This window comes from Vidua macroura, chromosome 1, assembly GCF_024509145.1.
Source record: "Vidua macroura isolate BioBank_ID:100142 chromosome 1, ASM2450914v1, whole genome shotgun sequence".
NCBI lineage: Eukaryota > Metazoa > Chordata > Aves > Passeriformes > Viduidae > Vidua > Vidua macroura.
Window position 1 is genome coordinate 34,984,695 of NC_071571.1, and position 22,236 is coordinate 35,006,930.

Sequence of the window (22,236 nt, forward strand, 5' to 3'; positions counted from 1 at the left end):
TGTGCTACGAAGCAAAATCAAACCCATGAGTGTAAAGGCCAGTGGCCTGCAATGGAGCGGAAGAGCGAAAATGCTCACATTAGCCAAGCAATAGACAGCTGAAGGCAGTAACCAGTTTCTTTTCTTAGCTGCTGTCTGCCTGCGTGGTGCCTGTCCTTTACCTCTGGGTGAAGTCTGAGGGTGAGCTCCAGCAAGGTGGCCTGGGCAAAGCCCCCAGTCTGTGTGTGCAGGAGCTCTGCTGCTGACCAGCCAGCGTCGTGTCGCAGCAGGGAGGCAGGAATGCAGCTTCCTAAACCACCTCTGAACTGCAAATCTTCAGGCTAAAACCTCATTTGTCGACACAGAGTAAGCAGAATGCTCCATCATAGGCACAAACACTGCTGTGTTTCATCGAGGTTTCCTGCCAGGCACCACTTGCCCATGGAAGTGTCATTGGGGGTGCCCAGGTTTACATCCACACCTGCAGCAATGTGACCGTGAGTTAGCACTGCCAGTCTGATCTGGAGGCTTCCCAAAGAACAAATTCTCAGTAGATCCTGCTGCTGACTGACTTCTGTTACCAGATTCTGAATGCCTTGCCCATGACACAATGCAGATAACCCAAATAACTGGCAAAAAGGGGAACCAAAGCACCCCAGAACTGAACTGCAGCACTGGTGTAATGCCTGGTGATCATGTTACAAACACCAGGATTAAGATCACCAGGTGATACAAAGCCAACTTTAATACAGTCAAAGTCTGCTTTCCAAGCTTTATACTGTCTTGCAACATTAGGCAGGGATCCATCCGTTTCCTTTAGATGAGTTTTTATGTCTGCAGTCCTCAGACCAGTGTACAGAAAAAATCTTACTGCTTTTCTGAAAACTCGGAGCAAGGGGAGGTAGAATGATAGCCATTAAAAAAAAAAAAAAAAAAAAAAAAAAAAACCAACAGAGAAAACAAAAGAATAACTAAGGCATAACTATGTAATGATGTTTTAGGGAACAAAAAAATTCCTCTTACCCCACAGAGAGCTGGCTTTTAGCCCAGATCTGTGTTTAATATCAACATACTAGAAAAATTTTGAATATTCCACAGTTTTATAGACTTCTTTGCTAGTCTACCCTTTCTACTTTCCCCTTTCCATTCCTCCATAAGAAGTACATGCTGTAAAGGTAAAAAAACTTTTACAGCTCTATAGTGAAACAAGAAATCATGACTATTTTGAAATCATGAATATAAGGTCAAATTAGAGGAAAGGAAGGTGGATCTAAAAGGGAAAAAAAAATACACATGGAAAATTCATCCACAAAAATGTCATTCAGCCAAGACTTCCTCAGCAGAAAGAAAACCTCAGCAGGTTACTAGAGAATAAAATAAATCTAGCAAGTAAAATCTACCTTGAAAATAAGACAGAGGGGCTTGCATCTTAATTCTCACTAACATGACAAATTCTTAAAATCCACATCTGGGAAAAAAAAGAACGCCCTTTTAGAAGAGGAATTTAAAAAAGGACCTTATTTATGCTTAGGGGAGCAATGCTTCACCTGCTCACACAAATTCACTACAACAAGGAAGAGGGCTGACCAGCATCTGCCTCTGCAAAATTTCAATGCAAGGAAAAAACAAACTTTTGAGAAAAAGTCCCATACACAGAAGGGACCTTTAATGAAAAGCCCCATTGTTCAGGGTCTTGGGAACCTGCTGACGTGGAGGGAAGGAATTATGTTGATGAGCTAGCTGCAGGGTTACTTGTTTGGTAGATTGAGCCACAAAGATCAGGCTGAAAATGACTTTGCAGTATTCACTAAGTTCCCCTGAGACCCTGCCAGAAACTAACCGATAGCTGTACAGCACAGCCAGCCTGATTCCTTTATGGCAACAATCTCACTGAATTATTGTGAGCCACTTTTGGTTACACTGTGCATTATCACAGTTGCAAACAGAGCAGCACAGAACAGAAATAGGAAATAAATAGGATACAAACTCCCTGACAGAGATCTGTAGAACAACCTATGTCATTACCACCTCTTGACAGAAATTCAGAACATGAGTGGCAGCCACAAAGAGGTAAGCACAATTTGACACACACTGAACCACATTGTGTGCAAAAAATAGAACATAATGAAAACCAAGTCTACTATCATTGTCCATGGACGGTAAAGAAACCAAGGCAAATATACAATATGTAATGAAGAGAAAAGCTGCTCATTTGGGAAAAAGAAACCCAAACATTAGGATGGATGAGAAGAAAAATCTAGTCAGATGCACAAAGGATTACTGACTTAGAAAAACTGTAGTGTGGAATTGATCGACCACATTTTTCCATTTGTAAATATCATACATTTAGTTTCTCAGAGCTGTTTAGTTTGTTTTACAAAGAGCAAGGGAAGGAAAGCTGAAGTAAAAAAGAAAACCTACACCAACAATAACCATGCCTTGGTAGCTTTCACGGGTTTTAAAGAACAAAGTATTAACCCTGAGTATGTCATAGCTACATATAGAAGCTTTGACACTCCTCTCCACTCCCCCATCAGTTAATTACCTCTGACAAGTTTGCTTAAGAGGTAGATAGTATTGCATGCCTGGTACTTAACAAGGGAAGCAGCTGGATTCAAGCCTTTCCTTAAAGCTTTTCTTGTCTTTGTGGTATCACTCGCTACCAATACACAAGGACTATGCAAAGCTACCAGACAGCTACCTTAGACCTAACAAAACAAATAAAATCAGTTCTGTGTTTTAACCAGCTTACTCTACTTGAAATATGCATGAGTAAAAAAAAAAAAAACACACATTAACAATACATAGTGCTGAGTGTGATGAAGAGGCAGTGATAAGCATTTATTTGCACTGCTCTCTTTATCCTGTGCTAGGAGGAAACAGGAAGAATTTTGGCAAACATCTGGAGCCTGTATGTTGCTGTACACAACTTTACTTGAAAAACCTCAGGTTAGCTAGTGAAGAATTACGTAGTAGCATAGACCAGCAGAAGCCAAAGTATCCATTAATTAGGACTTAAGTACCTACTTTAGAAAAAAAAATGCCTACTCCAGTCTGTCATCTAAAAAGTGCATCTTCACCATACTGCAACAAACTTTACCTTGATTAAAAAAAAAAAAAATCAGCATTTAAGCAGAATGCTTGCAAATCCTTGTTGGCAGACTAAATCTACAAACTGTGTTGTGCTATGAAAAGGAATTATGCTTCCCACTTCTAAAAGAAAGGTCTGGCAAAGGAGTTGAGTTCATTACTGAATTCTAAAAAAGGCACTAAACCAGTTAATCATGGTGAGAAAGAGGAATCATAATAGATTATATATGGCTTAATTATATGCTTCAGCAAATTATAACAATCTCATCAAAGAGTAAGATATGGGGCAAAGAGACCAAAAGAATCAAGAACTCTTACAGTAAGTTCTTACAAATTATTGTCCACTAAGGGTACAAAACAGAGCAGCTTTCCAAAGTTCTTCTTCCCCAATAACAGAACTTCTTTTTTTTTTTCCTGTTCTATGAAGAGGTGTTTTAAAGCAAACTGCTCTGAAGCTTTCTTCTTTTCTTATTGTCACACTTGGTTACATATGCCAGCACATGTCTACAAGGTGCTACAGCACTTAACTGTACATAGTGCTCCTGGGGGAGGGGATTTCTTTATATCCAAAATGAAACCATTTAATAATGCATAAGTTGTACTAGATGTTGGCAGCAAAAATAATTAAGAGAACATTAACTGTTAGAAAGAAGAGCACCAAACCTTTGAAATCTGGAAATCATCCCATTTGAAAAACAGCATTAAAATTGGCACTGGCTTTCGGATATCTTCTGAGTAAGTGCAACTAGATTCACAAAGAATGTGTTTGCATGAGAAACATCAGCCTGGTGCAGAACACCTCCTGTCCTTGGCCTTCTGCACAGCCAGGGGTAGGAGGAAGCTGAATGCAGGAAACCTCACGGATTCTGCTTTCCCAGCTGCCAGACAGAGCAAGAACCTGTGACTCTAAAAGCTCCTGGCAGTGCCACATCAGGCTCTGTCTCCTCTGATAAAATGACTGCCTGCACAGATCCTTGTCTTTCCTTCTGGTGCCTCAGTCTCTTCAATCCACCTTCACTTTACACTTCCACTTTCATTTCTCCTGTCATTAAAACAAGGCTGCAGTAACAGACTACAATTACAATAACCAACAGCAGGGTCCCTTTCAACCTGCATCCATGGCACCAGTGTCCAGCTTCAGGACTCCACATCCAGCCTGGATTCAGAGAAAAGCCACAGCACTAAAAATTGACCATGATGCAGGTGCCCAACTGCAGAACATGCCAACAGAGCCAATGGCATATACAAGAGTCAAGTCTGGCTTACAAAGCTTGTGCACTCTCATTCTCCTCCTCTCACATTCCCTTACTAGAGCACAAGTTCCTCAAGTCCCAGATTTCTGGCTGCCTGTTTTTCAACCTGTGTAGCATAGCTAGGCCCCACTATTGCCAAACAACAATCATGAATGAGAATAATTCATTTAGCATGTGACAAACTCCAAAAATTGGAGTTCTAGTTCCAGTTAGCCAGGATACTTTTCCCTTAAAAGTAAATCAATTGACTACATGGCACAGGAATCTGAGATGTGAACAGTTTTGCCTGTCTGCCGGAAAAAGTACAGGTCATGGATTTTTCCCCAGTTAAAAAAGTTACATTGTGAGTTTCATTTTCAGACTTTTAAAAAAATCTTCTCTTTTTCTACTCAAGAGATTTCATTGAAGTGAGCAAGGACTTCACAATCTGATGGTAAAACAAGATAGTATTCATTTCTTCCAATAACAGTGATTTTCTCACAGTTTGAATGCAACAATTCACCCTTACCTCAACTTTGCTCCCTGGATCATGCTCTGCAGCAGCAAAGTAGACCACCTCCTGTACTTCATCCCTGGGCCGTGCAGAGTTCTTTCCAAATACCACCAGCCCATCTTTAGAACACGGGGGGAAGGCTACAAAACAGTAACTTGGAGGAGCTGCAGCCATCCTAGAAACGAAAGAAAGTATAAACAAAACTAGTGGGTTTTTTATTCATAACTGCATACATTAGAGAATCATTCAGTCTGCTGGTACTAACTGTAGATAAGAGGGAATGCACTCTCTGTGTCAGTTGATTGTCCAATGATAAGGGAAGAATGGGTAAGCTCAAAGGAAGCTTATCTGAATTAAAATTTTAAAATATAATAATTTGCATCATTTTTCACCCAAGCTTTGTGAAGGCATAAATAGGAAAAAAGGCAAGACAACTGTGCCTTGATGAGTCTGCTTAGTCCCCACTGGAAGAAGATACTCTGCACTGGAGCTCCTCAGGAACATATGACCTAGATATATTCTGCTGACTCAGACAAGTGCAGAAACACGGAATAACTTTAAATAATTTACTCCCTCTGCTCACATGCACTTTAATATTTTTAAAAAGGAAAGATAAAACATGTTTGAGGGATTCCTAAAAGAGGACAACAGTATAACTGGAAACAGAACAAAGATACAGCACAACTACATCAAAAACTGTCAGTCAATTTATCTACTCAGATGGGAGAGAGACTGAAGCACTAATTGCACTTTATTTTCTCTGTGGTTTGTCTGCATTGCTGCTCTTACCTGAAGTTAATTGATTGCTGTTTGTTTGTTTATGTAGGCTAACGTGAAATGTTTATACGAAAATTTTAAGTGTTTGCAATGTCAATATATTAAGAAAAAATATAAACTGTTTCAGGACTATTGCACTACTGTAGCTGGTCTTGTGTACTTTGCCATATCTGACTTTTTTCCACCATTCAGGAAAACTTCTGGCACATATGGCTGCAAAAGAAAAATGTGGGGTGTTTATCACTTGTTTAAAAAGCACTCAACGCAGATGTCTAAGTTTCTTCATAGTTCTTATTACAGCAATAGAAACTCAGCCCCCAAATAAACAAACATGTTTCTCTTCATCTTCCACAATATCCTGAAGAAGTAAAATACTTGCACGTATTTGCACTCCTTGGAAACAACCAGCCCATGAGTTTCCCCCTCATATTCATCTGCAAGACAATGCTGGGCATGGGGAAGTATGCAAAGCTGCTTTTTTACCATTAGCTTGCACATGCTTCAAACCATTCAAATTTGGCTTTTTCTTTTTTTTTTTTTTTTTTTTTTTTTTTTTAAGAGGCCATTTGAATACATACTTCTCACAGAACAGCAGATAATAAAACAGAGGAAGAATTCCTTTTCTATAAAGACTGTAATCCATAAAATTGTAATTGTTTTCCTGTGGACTATGAACAGGTCACACAGATGCTCAACCTTGCAAAAAAAGGTCAAGTAGTTCCATGTTAGAAGTGCCCTCTGCCAACACAATGTGAGGCAATGAATTGTCCAGGGAACTCACACAATCTTTCAATTTAGGTAAAATTATATTCATCCACTTGAGCTGAAAATGCATTAGGAAACAAACAAATCCCTTTTCATAAGCAGAGTTTTGACCAGTGGGAAAGGACAAGCTACTTTGAGCTGGAATTACTTCAGCTGATAAAACACATCTGTCAGAGGACGCTGGGCTGCAGATCTGCTTATTGTGCCTCTAAATCTGGGACATTACTGGTTCTACAGGAGTGTCTTGTACACATTCAAGATAAAAAGCCCCACTTCAGTTGCCACTCATCACCTGCAAGTCCTCAGAGCACCTGTGGTTTAACTGGAACCCGGAGTGTTTGCGGGGTGTTTGCAGAGTGTTGCCCAACCTTCATCACTAATGAAACCCTTCAGTACTTTGTTTTGAATTACTCTGAGTATTGCAGTGTTGGTGATGTCAATGAAACTGCTTTCCAGCACTCTAAGAGTTTCCATCTGCCTTCAGGTAACTTATGTTTTAGAGCAACAAATTTGTATTCTGATACATTGCCAAATGAGCCAAAATTTTGAACAACTTGCAGATTTAGTGAGGATCTCACTATTCAAAAGAAGCATTTCCTTTATTCCAAACACTAACTAAGCAGATTTATTTGAAATACATGACACAGCTGAAAAATATTAGGCATCCAAGAGCCTAGCAAGAAAGGTTAAAATTATATACAATACTAATTTTTATTAAGTTAATACCTAAACCTATTGGCAGATAAGCTTAAAAAGACATGAAATATTTCAGCATTCTGTTACTGAACAAATATGAAGATATGCAAGGCAGACATTTACATACCTGCAGTCTGAGTAGATAGGGAAAAGAATTAAAAGCTTGTAGGTATCTAATGCCCTTAGAATTCTGAAACCTCGCTGAAAGAAATAGTCTCAACTGTATGTGTGAGATTTTATTTTTTCCCCTCTTAAATATACCAAGTTACTGAACCTAAAACAAGTTGCCATTTTGGTAATGCTTTTTAAGTATGAAAGTATGAGTAAGTGTATTGTGGGAATTCTTTTTTCCCTTAAATATACCAACAGTTACTGAACCAAAAACAAACTTGCCATTTTGATAATGCTGCTTAAGCATGAAAGTATGAGTAAGCTCCTCTATAACTAGAGTTCCCTTCAACACACAGTATATTTCACAAGTATGAGCAAGCTGCCCAGTAACTAGAGGTCATTTCAACTAGAGGTCATTTCATACAGGCAAGTAACAGTCAAACACTATGTCAAATGCTTTAACCTTGTCCTGAAAACGTGACTGTCAATGGAGGAGTTTGCACTAGGATCCCAGGTGACATTTTAGAGAAGGAAGCCATCTAGCAGTCTACTGCAGTTTAAATCTACTCAGTTTGCTAGGCAGCACTTTTTCCCTGAACCTCATTTGGTTCATTTTGAATATGACAAGGATGGCCATTTCTCATATATACCCACAACCTCTACTTGTTCAGAGCTCTACTGTACTTCATCTTCCTCCATCACATAGCCAAAACAGTCTGTTAGCAGCCACCTATCTAAGCAGGAGATTTCTACTTGCCTGCTTTGTGTTCTTCTTTTCTTTATTCAGCTTCAGGTTCTCCTCATGCTCATTTTCACATATTTGCCACTGCTTTGCCCTCTTACACAGCTCAATACTGAATGAACACCTTTCACCCACAGGAGGAAAGGAACACTCCTTCATAGTACCTCTGATAAATCGGCCTGGCTTATAAAACCACCTACTGTTATAATTCCTACACTTTTTTTTCACAGAGTTTGCTCCTCCAGTGAAAGGTAATCCTGAAAACCTTCGAAAACACAGGGAATGACTGCAAATAGATCTCAGTTTGCTGCCCATTCACACAGTTCTTCACCACAGAGCATGTTAAGCATAGTGGCCTGATTTTCTCAGCATACCATACCTCAGACCTAGATTCTGGTGTAGACAGAGGTAAACCTACACCATATATCTCGATTGCAAACCATTACACTCATAGATGGGCAAGTTCAGAGGGGGACTGTACAGACCATTGTGGGCTACATCCAACATCACTCTGCACATGGAAGCCCTGGAAATAGACAAAGAGCTGTTCATTATGCTGTGCCACTATGTAATAACTGCTGCAGTTGCAGGGAGTTAACAGGCAGCATGCTTGGTCGACCTCAAATCACTGCAGGCACAAAGGTTGAAAAAAGAGTTCTGAGCAGCAGCCACAACCTAATATACTCCACTTGCTATCTTTTTATTTGACAAAAACATGCTACAGCAGGGATGCAATATTCTACCTGGTCATATTTCTTTCCCCGTCTCCTGTGTTCTGACACTATAAAGAAGACTTACTTAACAAGTTCCTTTATTAAGATCTTTTTTCATTGTGATAAGTCCCATTTAACACCTGACAAGCCGGATTAATTGTATGAATATATCACCACTGCTGTCAGTAGTAAAACAGACAGTACTGAATTCCTAAGTATTTTAATGCAGAAAAAAAGGAGTAACAACCACTGGGCAATCATAGAATCAAAACAGTTGGAAAATACCTCCATGATCATCGAGTCCAACCTTTGAGCAAACACCACCACATCAACTAAATCACAGCACTAAGTGCCATATCCAGGGGTTTCTCAAACACCTCCAGGGATGGTGACTCCATCACCTCCCTGGGCAGCCTGTTCCAATGCTTAACAAGCCTTTCAGTGAAGAAATTCCTCCTGATCTCCAACCTGAGCCTCCCCTGGTGCAGACCATGTCCTCTTCCCCTGTCACTGGCTGCCTGGAGAACTGGATGATCCCCAGCCAGCTACAGCCTCCTTTCAGGTAGTTGTAGAGGGCAATGAGGCCTCCCCTGAGCCTCCTTTTCTCCAGGCTGAACACCCACAGCTTCCTGAGCTGCCCCTCGTAGGACTCACTCTTCACAGCTTCATTGCTCTTCTCTGGACAAATGTCTGGCTCCAAATACCACAATGGGAAACAACACGTACAGCAATTATCAGGGCTTTATAAATGTGTCTGAACATCACTATGCTCCTGAAGTAGGGTGAACAGGGGTATGTTAATGCCTAGCACCACCTCAATAAATCTAACCCATAAATCTTGATAAACATAAACCACCAACTTTCAGGTTGAAAATATCAAAACCTGAAACATTTTACTCTGGAGTATTTTCTGTTTCACAGCATGAGGATCTTACAGATGCTGACACATTAAAAAAGCTCACAAATTCCAGTTAGAATAACTTGTACTATTAGAATAAATATCTATCTACAATCAGAAATTTAAGGTGCTCAACGCAGAATAAAATCGCTATTAAATCTGTACATAGAGGTTGTGACAATCTAATGGAAACTTCATTTAGATGTCATTTTTCACTTACAAAAGAAAGAACAGACAAATAATGCTGGAAGAGAGATTAACACATGGAATAGAGACTGCAGTATCCCATCCTCCACCTCATGAACATGAGTGTCAGAGGCTCAAGCCACGCTCTTAAGAAAATAGAGACAGGCATAAATAATTCAGTGTGCTTTGGAGCCTTCCTCCCCCCCAGCCCAAGAAAACTGAAATAGCTATGCATCCACAACAAAGCACTCTCAGCCTAGCATGACAGAGTCCAAAGAAAGGAAGATTTTCATAGTAACTCATTCTAGATTCCTTGGGGTTTTATTCTGTTATTTTTTTCCAGAATAACACTGTGTACTTCTCTGAAAGCTGTAATTTGGTACTGCAATAATCTTTTATAAAGCTCAAGAATCTGACTGCTACAATAAAATTACTTCTCAAAAAAATAACTTTCTCATCCTACATCAAATAAATGTTGACTTTTAAAGTCAACTTATTTTCCTTATTTGCCAAAATAACCTGAAGACATTAAGCACAACTTAATTAATAGTTTTACAAAGCTACATATTATGTGAAAATTGGCTCACCAAATACAGCTTTCAGTTGCTGTCTTTTTAAGAAAAAAAAAATACCAAAATGAAGTATTCAGTTTTATGAACTATTAAGATCTTGAAGCTCTTGTAACAATTTAGTGTTCAAGTAATGCCAAAACTTATAACAGTACAACTGAATTTGCTCTTTTCTCTGTCTTCTCTGTCAATTGAAAAACAAAACAATAGGTTTATAACAAAAGTGCAGCACTCACTAGGAAGCAGTGGGTGATAAAAAGGATTGGTGTGAGAAAAAAAGGGTGAAAGTAAGGCTCTGTCTTGAAATTTAACTCATGTTTATTGAACTAAACCAATATTTGCTCTTCACACTTCTCTTTTAATTGCTGTTCACTTAATGCCCTGCAACTTTTTCTCAGGGAATGCGAGAGATGCCACTAACATCACATATTAAAACCCTTTGGGTTTAATGCAAGTTTCCAAAATGTTAATTAGTAGTTATTGTTAATCTCAATTAAGATTTATACCAGATGACAAAGTTCTGAAGGTGCTATGCCTGCGTAGAGCAAGTCCTTTCCAGCAACTCACCATTTAAGACATTTTAAGTGATGTATGTCTACAAATAGTTCTGCCCCTAACACACTATGCAGAAGTTGTTTTCTACACAATATAGTCTTTTGCTCAAAAATTTAATAATATCTAGTCATCATCATGAATAAAATAAAAGGTGATACATGACAAGTCAGCTGCCACCAATACAGATCCTCTTCGCAAGAAATTGAAGCAATGCTCAAGCAGATATTAAGGATATTAAACTTCAGTGAGACCAAGCAGTCAGCAGTGACACCAGAAGAGCATTCACCTCATGCTGTGATGAGTAGCATTCAGCTGTAAAATTTGCCTTGTATTGATTTGACTCAGAAGCTGGCAAAACTTCAGCTTGATGAGGCCAAACCTTCACCCAGGAGCATAATTGCTGTGTTCATTACTCAGCAAGCAAGGATGGAGCAAGGAACAGCACACCTTGCTTTCATTCACCTCAGTGAGGTTCCATAGATACATCACACAGACTCATCTTTCAAACATTTTCTTGCTTGTCTTCCCGAGCTTTGTTGGTATAACTGTCAAGCTCTCTGAAGCTCAGACATGATCAGTGTTGTAGAGCGTGAAGAATAAACCTCTCCTAATTCCCAATTTTTCAAGCACACCTGAGATTGTCCTAGATTAATATTACCATTATTAATGTCCTAGATTAATAGTACCATTATTAATGCTGGTAACAATCAACATAATGCTTTCAAGACAGCACAGGTGTCCACAAAAACAAGTGTGGTAGTGTTAACACTAGGGTTTCATCTCAGACCTCCACAGTAGTTTGGTCAGAATATCAGTTTTATTGATCATACAGCCTGATCCTTCTGCCCTCACTTCTTTGGTTTCTTCAGATTAAAGCTGGTCTTTAACAGGTGCTTTAGGTTGCAGAAATACAGGCTGCTAAACTTCTTGCTGCTATGTTTGGACTACATTCTGGTGATGACAGCATTTTCTTTAATATTTATCTCTCAAAAGAGATTTGAGCTGCTTTTAAGGTCCAGAGAGCACATTAAACCTTTTATGAAGACATATAATGTGGTTTTGTGTATTAAAGGATGACTATTCCTCACTATATTTTGTGCTTTTATAAAACAGAAACCCAGCTGTGCTAATACTGCTGAACTATTTCAGTAACATTTAAAGATTTCAATAAATGGTTTTCATTGCAACCAGAAAGAGTAAGTGAACTAATCTGCAAGAAGCATTAACAATAAAAATCAGAGAGCCAGCATATGAACAAGGGTCCTCAGATTTGGACCACGGCTGTCTTATTAGGAAAGGAAAAATATATGGAATGGGCCATGCATCATTTATTCTCAACTCTTCCATATTTTTAATGGGGTGGTAAAAGAAAGGTCTGTTACAATTGTGAAAACTCAGTTCAGGGCTTAGTTGTTGGTTTTGAACCTCTATTTTAACTTTCAGATTAAGATGTTTCTTGTGCCTGAGACAAGCTTGTATTTCCATTTACAAATCAAGCCCAGCATTTTATGCACATAGAGACATGTGATCTCTGCACCCTGCAGAAAAGCAATGCTTCCAAAAACAGAAATGAAAAGCAAAATTCATTCAGCTGCAGGCACAGAACAAAGACGGCAAACTGAAAGGCACAATAATAATACTGTTCCCATCTAAGAAAACACTGAAAGGTTATTTTTTTTTTAATTGACAATTTGGATAGTTTTAATGCATGACTTATCAGGCAAGAACAAGGTTGCATGTATTAAGAAATTGGAAAGCAAAGACTGTTCCTGAATATAAAGCACAAAACCATGGCAGATCCCTGTGTCCCTATTGTTTGGACATTTCATCAGACCTAATTCAAATTGTTTGACTCTTTCCTAACTACCAATGGATGATGACACCAATTTACTGCTTGAAGGTGCCACATCCAGCTGTGATTGTTTCTGTCCCTCTAAGCTGTGCCTGACAAGATATCCAAGAGGAGTTTGATCAGCAGCTGAAATTTAGCAAGCCATGCTCTAGATTGCTTTTTTTTTTTTTTTACATTAACTACATGCTGAAAATTTCTCAAGAATTTACTCAAAATAGTCCAACTTTGAGTCAAGGATTTGGGATGGCCTTTTTCTCCAGTAAATTTACTTTTTATTTTTGAATTATGAGAAATAGCAATTCCCTACACAGGCATAAAATCAAGTTGCACTTCAAAGCTTTACTAAGCTGTATGGTCCCTTCAGTCATTTAACTGAACAAATGCATAATAGGCCTGGAAGGAATTGAAAATATTTCTCTTGCTGTATGTAGGAAAATTTGGAATATTCCTGCCAACAGCTGCCAGATTGCTTTAGACTCTAAAAAAAATCAGGTAGTGGCCATCAAATGAGCATTCTAAAATTCTTCAGCAGTTTAAGTCCTAACAAATGGTGAGCTGTTATAAAAGTTTACAATCCCTTGACCAACCAGTTCTATTTTAATTCTGTAATACACCCTTGTCCAAAGTATGCCCTTGCTTTCAAAGCAGGCATCTTTCAAAATAACAGAGGATGTTATTTTTTGCCCCACGTAATGTGAATTATGTTAGTGAAAACATAGTTCTATTTAAAAACAAATCGGGGTCAGTCATCCAGAAAACAACAGATTTCAGACTCATTTCCATCACAGGCTGCACATACAGGGAAAATTCATTACTTATACAGACTTTTCATTGAGTGGGTGTCAGTGCTCTTAATTAAGTTTCCAAGCAGTCACAGACTCTATCACTTTTGTGGCTCTTATCCCAGCCTGCAGTTTAAGGTCGTATTTGTATTTCTCTCCATTTTGTAAAGAAGCACCTTTTCGTGCTTCCGTCACTGGGGCAGAGAGCCTTGCTGGCATCTAAAGCATCTTTGTGCAACACCCAAGTTCGCAATGAGAAGTTGCTAACGTAGCTGCTGCATAACTCTTGGCTGTGCAGATTTGCTGCTTGTAACGAGGCAGCACAATCGCGTTTTGCGCTCCCGTCGGGTCTCCGTCCCTGCACAAGGGAGACTGCCCAGCTCCTCACACAGCCGCCTAATGCGCACTGACTGCTCGTCATTTCACATTAGCAACATTGTTATGTCAACAAGGCGCAAAATAAAAAGCATCAAAGTAGCTTGCTGGAAGTCTCCCTGTAGTTTTAAATATACCCTAAAAAATCAAAAATCGCAACACTTTCCATAAGAGTTTGCTATGTTAGGATGTAACGCAGCGCATTGTCAGAAATCAGGCATTTGGGGACTTCACAGAGAGGCAGGTCTGGGTAGCTGTTTCTCAATCTGCTGAATTTACAGCAAAGGGAAAAATACACTATGGGGACAATGTCCATCTTCACAACTCTTCAAGTTCATAATAAAGAAATTCTTACTAGAAGCTTCGAACATCTAGCAAACTTTCCAACATGCAAGCTGCATAAAGCATCCACAGTTGATGACTTTTGAAGGAGAGGGTGGCGAGCCAAATTCAGCACCCTTTACCAAAGATACCAAGCTTGGCACAAGTAAACAAAGGGAGCTTAAATCATGCCATACTTTACAAAAACAAAACAAAACAATAACATTACAAATGTCTTTCAAAACTGGAAGACACCTTTAAAAATCTCAACCTCACAGCATCAAAAATACTTCCTGGGGAGGACAAAACCGACTGATACCAATGAAGGATTTTCATTCACCACATTTGCCTCAATACAAGACCTGCCTTTTTAGACTGTCTCTGTAAGCTCTGGGACATAAGCTACTTGCAAAAGTCCACAGCATTATAAAATGGTTTAAGCTAATTTCAGTGTCAGTTCACCTCAAAAAGCTGAAAGTCCTGTGTTCACAGAGATCTACTTCCTAATATGGTTGGAGGGTTTTCAAGATTTTGTTTTGCCTAGCTGGAAGATTTAGAGTGCATATTATGAACAAAACAGCATGTTTGGAGGTGCCTTAAATCACTAATTCTAAAACAGCAATAGCTGAAAATTTAGTAGTCTATAACCAAATGAGCTAGTAGTTCCACTTCTCACAAGTTCATGTATTTATTATCTTTTAAACTAGTTAGCATAGACACATAATTTGCATCACAAAATTTACCAAGTTTACTACAGCACAATCTTTTCTCTGCATTTATTAAAGTTTCATATCTTACAGGTATGGATGGCTTTTCTCATTTCTGTGACACTTTTTCATAGGGATAGATTTACAAGCATGTGCATTCATAGAATCAAGGCCCTAAGCTGTCTTCTGTTCGAGAATCTGCTTTAATACGATTTATTTCCCCTTTAACTATCAGTACTGGAGAATTTTCTTTTTAAGGCAGATTAATCATAGCCTGTAGAATTATTATAGTAGCACAAATAGAGATGTGAGTTTGTAGGATATACCTACCTGCAGGAAGGTATATCTGCTCATCAATGAGTGAAACCAGCACATACCTACCTGGGTGTAACAGTATGCTTAAAAAGGCACATGAAGGCATCTAGGTTTCAAGGTGACCATGTGAAAAGGCACCTTCAAGAAAAAGATGGGGGAAACAACCCTCGCCGGGTCCTTAAAGAGTAGAAGGGAAAACAGCAGCGAATAGAGAGTGCAGGCAGCGAAGACGAGAGGCCGGAGAGCCTTGATTCAGACGGGAAGGCAAAGGACAGCCGGGGACAGCATCTGCTGATGCCAGCTCCCAGCACTGAGTCCTCCCCGCACCGCCGGGCCGGGGGAGGCGGCGGCGCAGCCACGGCACGGGAGGCCCGCAGACCCCGCCCGGCGGCGCGGTGCCTCCCGCCAGCGCGGAGCAGGTGCGCGGAGCCGCCGGGAGACATCGCCCGCACCGACTCAGGGAAAGCGGCTCTGCGCCATCCTCCCGCGTACATCCCCGCTGGTCCCCTCCCGCGCCATCCTCCACGGCTCCCTCCTTCTTTGCCTCCCTACATCCCTCCTTGCCTCCCCGCCTCCTTGCTTCCCTCCCTGTCCACCGCCGCCGCCCGGCGCTGGCGGGGCGAGCCCCGCAGGGAAGGTCGCTGCCCGCGGATCCCGACACTTTCCCCCGCGCCGAGAAGTAACACGCTAGCCCGGCCGCGCCGCTCCGAGGAGGAAGGGGACGGGAAGGGGACGGGGAGGTGATGGGGAGACGATGGGGAGGTGCCGCCCTGCCCCGCGGCGCTGCCGGCACCGCTCCCGTACCTGAGCGCCGCTCCCGCTCCTCCCGCTCCGCTCGGCGCCCCGGCCCCCGCCCCCTGCGCGCGCAGCCGCCGCACGCTCCGCGCCCGAGTCCCGGCCGGCGGCGGCGGAGGGCGCGGCTCCCACCGCGCTGCGGCCGCGCCCGCGCCCGCACCGGCGATACTCAAGAGCCGTGAGGACAGCACGAGCCCGTGCCGCGTGCTTTGGGATGGCCCTGGGGCAGATGCCCCACTGTGGTCCCTTCCCACCCGGCCCCGTTCCGTGATGCTGCGGAGAGCCACCAACGTTCGGCAGCTTATCCCTCAGTCCGTATTGAGGACTCCCAAGAACGCGTTGAAAGAGAAGGGGCTTTTTTATTGTTTTAGTCTTATGGCTAACTTGTGTTCCTCTGTCTCGCACAGAGATAAGTCTAGGAAGTGAAGTAAGTGTTTTAAAATATGGTTGCTACCTCATTAACCAGTCAAACCACTGCATAAGGAGTTCTCCAAACTTTGCAAAGCTGAAGAGATGACCTCATCAGAAGTATTCTCAAGAAAAGTGTTGTTAAGGATTGCAATGGGCTGCCCAGGGCAGTGGTGAAGTTGCCATCACTTGAAGTGTTCAAGAAACAAAATTTAACACCGGGGTCTAGTTGACGAAGAGGTGGTCAGTCAAATGTTGGGCTCAATGATCTTGGAGATCTTTTCCAACCTAATTAATTCTGTGATTCTATGTTTCATGACTGAGGAATTCCCTGCTGCTACATGTGAAGTGTCACAGTGGGTTCCTGTCCCTCCAGCAGCTCTCAGCTGGAGAACCGCCAGGGACCTCTCAGCTCTTTGGATGCAGCAGTACGAGCACCAGCAGGCCCAAAGCAAAAGAGTAGCCACTGTCCCTCTGAGAGGGAGCCCCATTCACAGCGCAGCATCCCTCAGCCATGACATGTGGAGCAGATGGCCTGCTCTCTTTGCCAAACTTGCCCAAATGGGGCTGTCCTCTGTGCTCCATCCTCAGCACACAACCTGTGCCTCCATGCAGAGGTAAAAATAGTTTAACTGCTAAATATAATCATGCAGGTCCCTGCATAAATGGTCAAAATGCTAAATATGGTCTAACACATATGGTTACATGGTGCTGGTATAAGGAAGCACCTTTAGGTTTCTATCTCTGTCTTCAAGAAGAACCTTGCTGCACATTCCACCAATTCCTGCCTTATACCAGACATTTAATGTGCAGAAGAGACTGCCAAATATGTTTGATGGGAAGACAGGAAGGTTAAAAGGAGGCAGGGGAAAAGGTTGGAGAGGCAAGGATGAGCCAGTAGAGATATTAAGGAGCATTACAAACTAGAGTATTTCACCATGAGAGCAGAAAAAGCAAGTATGTGAGGTTGGTAAAGCCATACCACTTAAATATCACACTGCCTGTTAGATCAGAAGATCTGGTTTAGTAACCTGGCTAAAGAGGAAACAAAAAGCCAAACAGAATCTCCATGTGGGACCTTACATTTAAAGAAAATATAGAAGGAAAAAATCTGAAACTCTATGCACCAAAAAGAATTTCCTCTCATCACCACAAACAGGACCACGGGTCTGCATCTGTTCAGAAATTGTGGATAAGCATTGGACACTGCTGCTGTCAAACTTAAATGCAAACCAAAAGTTGCAGCTTCATTATATAACTAAGAGAGAAAATAGTTTGCTGTTCCCAGTCTCAGTGAATGTGAAACACTGTGGCATTGTACCTTTCGGGGGTATGTCAGTGGCCTGAGTAGGAACTACTTTTGATTAAAAAGCAGGACTGATCATTAGCAACATGGAAGCCCTTCATACTCTAAGGGTTTCCATTATATATTTTAAGCAGGACCTTTGTTTTCCTCTGATATCAGTTTTGCTGCCATCAGAATTCCATTTCAATGTGTTTTACAACAGGAAAAGACTGTATATCTCCTGCTTAGAATACATGATTGAAAAGTGATCTGAATCACTGAAAAGCTGTGGACTTTATACCAATTTAATTGTAACAAGTTTAGTTGAACATAGCAACCCAAATTCCTTGCTCTGGAGTTACATCAAGGATGAACTGCGTCACAGGCAGCTTGCTTCTTAGAATCAGAAAGACAGCTGATGAAAAGAGCAGGTGCAATTTAGAAATGGGTTGAGATTATATCCTATAACACACCACTTATATTACCTATATTATGCTCACTTAGATGACTAAGTCTCTTCTCTAATTACACTGGAGATGATTATGGCTGAGTATAATCTACCTAAGAATTATTAGACTGTCTGCAGAATGATTACATACTGTCAACACAGAAACCCTTGATGCTTCCTTTCTGTGTAAGCTGTCATGAGCTGTGTAAAGCAGCAAGTGGTTAGAGCACAGTACTGGGAATCGAGAGAGCCTGGGGTGTATGTTGTTCTGCCATAAGCTTGCTGCTTGGCTCTGGATAAATCTTGTAGCCTCACAGTAATTAAATTACCTCACACAAGAAATGGGAAGAACATTTATTCAGACCTGCATCTTTAAAGTCTTTGAATGGAGATTGCTGCATAAACAGAAAATACAAAATTATAATAATTAGGACAAAGCTACAATGCTTATCTATTGATTATTTCCTTTTTAAAAATATAACAGCAGAATGTATGGATTTTATAAATGTTTTTTTTCTCCTGTAAAGGGCTGGTTTCCAATGGGATGCAAAATCAAGGAGGAAGAGCAGAAAGGACACCTCTTTAGAAAAGAGAATTTCAAAGAATATTTCTTCCATGTTTTATATGTGAAAGGAAGAGAACAAAAGGCAGACACTACAATATACAGCTTAAGTTACAGTGGGTTTTTGTTTTTCTTTAACCACCTCCTTAGTTGGAGATCAAAGCTAATTCAGCAGAACTAGTACCCCAAAACTGTCAAGACACTGCAACACTAGTCTTTGTTTCATCATTTCCAAAACACTTTCCCGTGCAAGTTCAAGTCAGCAGCCATGCAGACATACAATGGATGGGACTAATTTTCTCAATAAACTGTGTTTAGGGGAGAAGTTGACTTAATGTAGATGGTAGAAAATACCATCTAAGTGTTGAAATTATATTAATAGGCTTAAAATGGTAGATTTTGGTGGAAAGGTAGTACAGCCAAGAAAAGCTTTTTGTTGGTATTCATTTTTGTGATTTCAGGGCACCATCTTAATTGTGTTTTTTCTTGTGGAACACTGATTTGGAGTACTAAATATCTGATGAACTCAGGTTGTTCAGAAGAAATGTACTTGATTGCTAAAGGCAATCTAAGCCTATACCCATGAAGGCATCCCACTAAACTTTAATGATTCCTCTTACAGTGAGTTACAGGAAGAAAAAAGCTCCTTATATACAGAAGAGTAAGTAACATTGAAAATGCCTATCTGACTTTAGATGACAGTTACATCATAGGCCACTAAATTCAACTGATGTCATAGAATGAACCTAAAGAGCAAGAAGTATCAATGGCACTTGGGTGTTTTGGGGTATTTTTATATAGTCAGAAGACTGGACCAGAGAATTGAGAGTAATTCTCCCACACTAAAGGTAGCTTCCATCCATAACAAAGAAAAAGGATGGCAGGTGCTAGATTATGATGTAAAATAGTCACTTGCTGAGCTCTGTGAATGTTCAAAATGAAAAAGATAGGAGAAATCCTGGCTGCAGCCTCTTTATCCAATTATGCCATTGAAGTTTAATCTATGGAAATGACTGCAGCTGTACATAAAATGTGACTGTAGGCACAACGGCAGCTTAGATGCTGAGCTCTTACTCATGCACCACAGAAGGTGATTCATATCCCCATTACACAAGTGACAGAACAGAACATGACTTCTCAGTATGACAGGGACAGAGTGCTGCAAGGACTCCAGGCATGCTGCAGTTACTCTCAGTGTCCAGAAACCTGTTAGGCACAACAGCACTGAACCACACAACCAAGCTGCTCCATTGCCCAGTCAAGAAGGTTGCCTACTTCTGGAGTAATGTTGTATCAAAAAATCATCAGTCTCTTGCTTTGTTTTCATGATTTTTGTAGTTTTCCTTATTTTAATTCACAGAAATGTGGGACAGAATATTTATGTTTGTAACTCTAAAGTGTATCACAAGACACACATTATTATTGGCTTTTTTACTGTGTTAGAACGCCACTTTTAACAATGAGGCTAAAGCACTTGACAATAGCTAAAGACTCATCATAATAAATAGTCCAGGCAGGTGGACTGTCATCCTGACAGGGTAAGGCAGTAATGACAATGAAGTAGCAGAAAATACAGAGGCAAAAGCATTACTTTCTTATGCAATTAGCATGTTTAATCTTCATCTATGCTTCATGGTTTTTGATGCTGCCTGTACAGAAATACTTGTGGCAGGCCGATGAACTGCAAAAAGCATCTCACTTCCCTCTGCAATAAATGTGCTACAGTAACTATGTTATTAAAATTATATTAAAATTCAGGCATACAATTTTTTTCCTCAGCTTAGCATTGTTCATCAAATTGCAACAATGTGAACATCAATACATAAGACAAAATACATTTTTGGTGTTATGCGGATGGTACAGGAGTTCATTAAAGTGACTGCACACCTGCAGCAGTTTCATGTCTTATATTAGTGTGTCATGACTAAATAATCTCTGTGTGAATTGCTGCAAATTAAATCATAGCACTTGGAGAAAAGATCGGACAGTAACACAAGGGACAGCAAATTCCCCTGTGTGATTTATCAGCCATCTGGTGCAGTGCAAATAGCACTCATTCAGGGGAGACTCTGGTTAGTAATCACAGCAACAGGTCTGCTGAGTACTCCTAAAAGTTATGCGTGTGTCAGCAGCCTTTTCCCTCCTCCCGTACACATCATTCACGGGGGACTGTGAGCAGTGGCATGTCCTTCCTGGGCTACAGATGTTTTTACTGCAGCATTTTCCAGGAGACTTAAAACTTGGAGAGTTTTACTTTGGTTTTTTGTAACATGCCTTCAAGGAGTTCTGACCCCAAAAACTCTCTCCATGATTAAGCCATTTTCTTTATTCATGGAAGGGGTAGATAGCTGCAAGGTGGGAAGTGATCACTGATAACAGAAATATTTCTAACTAAAATTAAAAAAAGTATTTTTGGCTCCTGTACATCCAAAAGGATAGGAAAAATGTGTTTTCCAAAATGTTCACAACTGAGTATCTCTGTCATAAAAGAGCCCATGTTTACATAAATGGCCTTATCCACAAGGTACAACTGGAACAGTAGTTGATAACTACAATAGTAGTTAATAGATGGGCAAAATTACAAAGCTCACACTGAATTTTAAGTTTCATGTTGATTGCACATTATGTACGTATTTTAACAGAGAAATGTAAATAATAAATTATCCAGGAGTTTTTAAACCTCCTCATATTTGCTGTGGATATCAGCCAAGAAAAAGTGGATGGTACAGAGAGATATTCCCCTGCATGGGTGCAGGTTGTGGCTGTTTCAAAAGGTGCCCTGCTGAGCTGGGCTTGGCTTGGGTTGGCAGGAGCAGAATGTGGTACTAAAGGCATTGGCTGCTTCTGCTCCAAACATGCTCCCACTGCAGCTGGTGCTCATTTGTCAGCTGCAAGGTGAGCACCACACAGCTGGAAGCTTTGCTTCAGACTGTTTTGCAGCCGTGGCACGTTGGATTACATCAGAGTGTGTTGCAGACAGGTAGAAAAATTATAAAAGAAAGGTCCCATAAAATCAGGCCTGCTTTGTTAAATCAATAGCTAGCCTGTAATTTCTTCTAAGTGCAGCTAGTACTTAGCAAGTTCCCATGCAAAAACAATCTGTATGATTAGTTAGTTAACAAAACAACCTATTCTTGGGTGAAAAATAAGTGCACCTTCATAAACATTAGATCTGTTCCATGAAAACCCACAAAAGAAAAATGCAAACAACCTGAACCTTAGCACGTACACACAACTCACGTTTGACCAATAAATGAAGTAGTAAGACAGCTACCAGCCAATAGGTGTTGCACATGAGGTCTGTAAAAACTCTATAAAATAAGTGATGTGAGTAAAGATTCGTCTTTTCCCGCATGAAGAAAATGGTGTCAGCATGATTTATTCTGGTAAGAGTGCACTGCAGAGCACGATGTCCACCTGAACATGTGAAGCCCAGGTTTTATTTAGCCCAGCTACTAGTAGTGACAACAGCAGTACAGACATAATGGTACATAAGGGCTGAGATACTGGATGCAAAGGTAAATTTTCATCTTCTGTAAAAATTAAGACCACCAGTCTT

General features: G+C 40.6%; 1 protein-coding gene across 2 annotated transcripts in view; it reads right to left on the reverse strand.

Moving 5' to 3' along the window:
* SCRN1 (secernin 1) overlaps nucleotides 1-16,026 on the reverse strand; it is a 38,484-nt gene extending 22,458 nt beyond the window's left edge. The window contains exons 1-2 of one of the 2 annotated variants that reach the window (XM_053983965.1): nucleotides 15,984-16,026; nucleotides 4,831-4,990 (exon numbers count right to left, since the gene is read on the reverse strand). In XM_053983965.1, coding sequence (XP_053839940.1) covers nucleotides 4,831-4,989 — 159 coding nt within the window. In that variant the 5' untranslated portion in view covers nucleotide 4,990; nucleotides 15,984-16,026. Of the gene's footprint in view, nucleotides 1-4,830; nucleotides 4,991-15,245; nucleotides 15,267-15,983 lie in introns of those variants that run through there. The other variant, XM_053983958.1, reaches the window with a different exon arrangement.
* Between the last annotated feature and the right edge of the window lie 6,210 nt (nucleotides 16,027-22,236).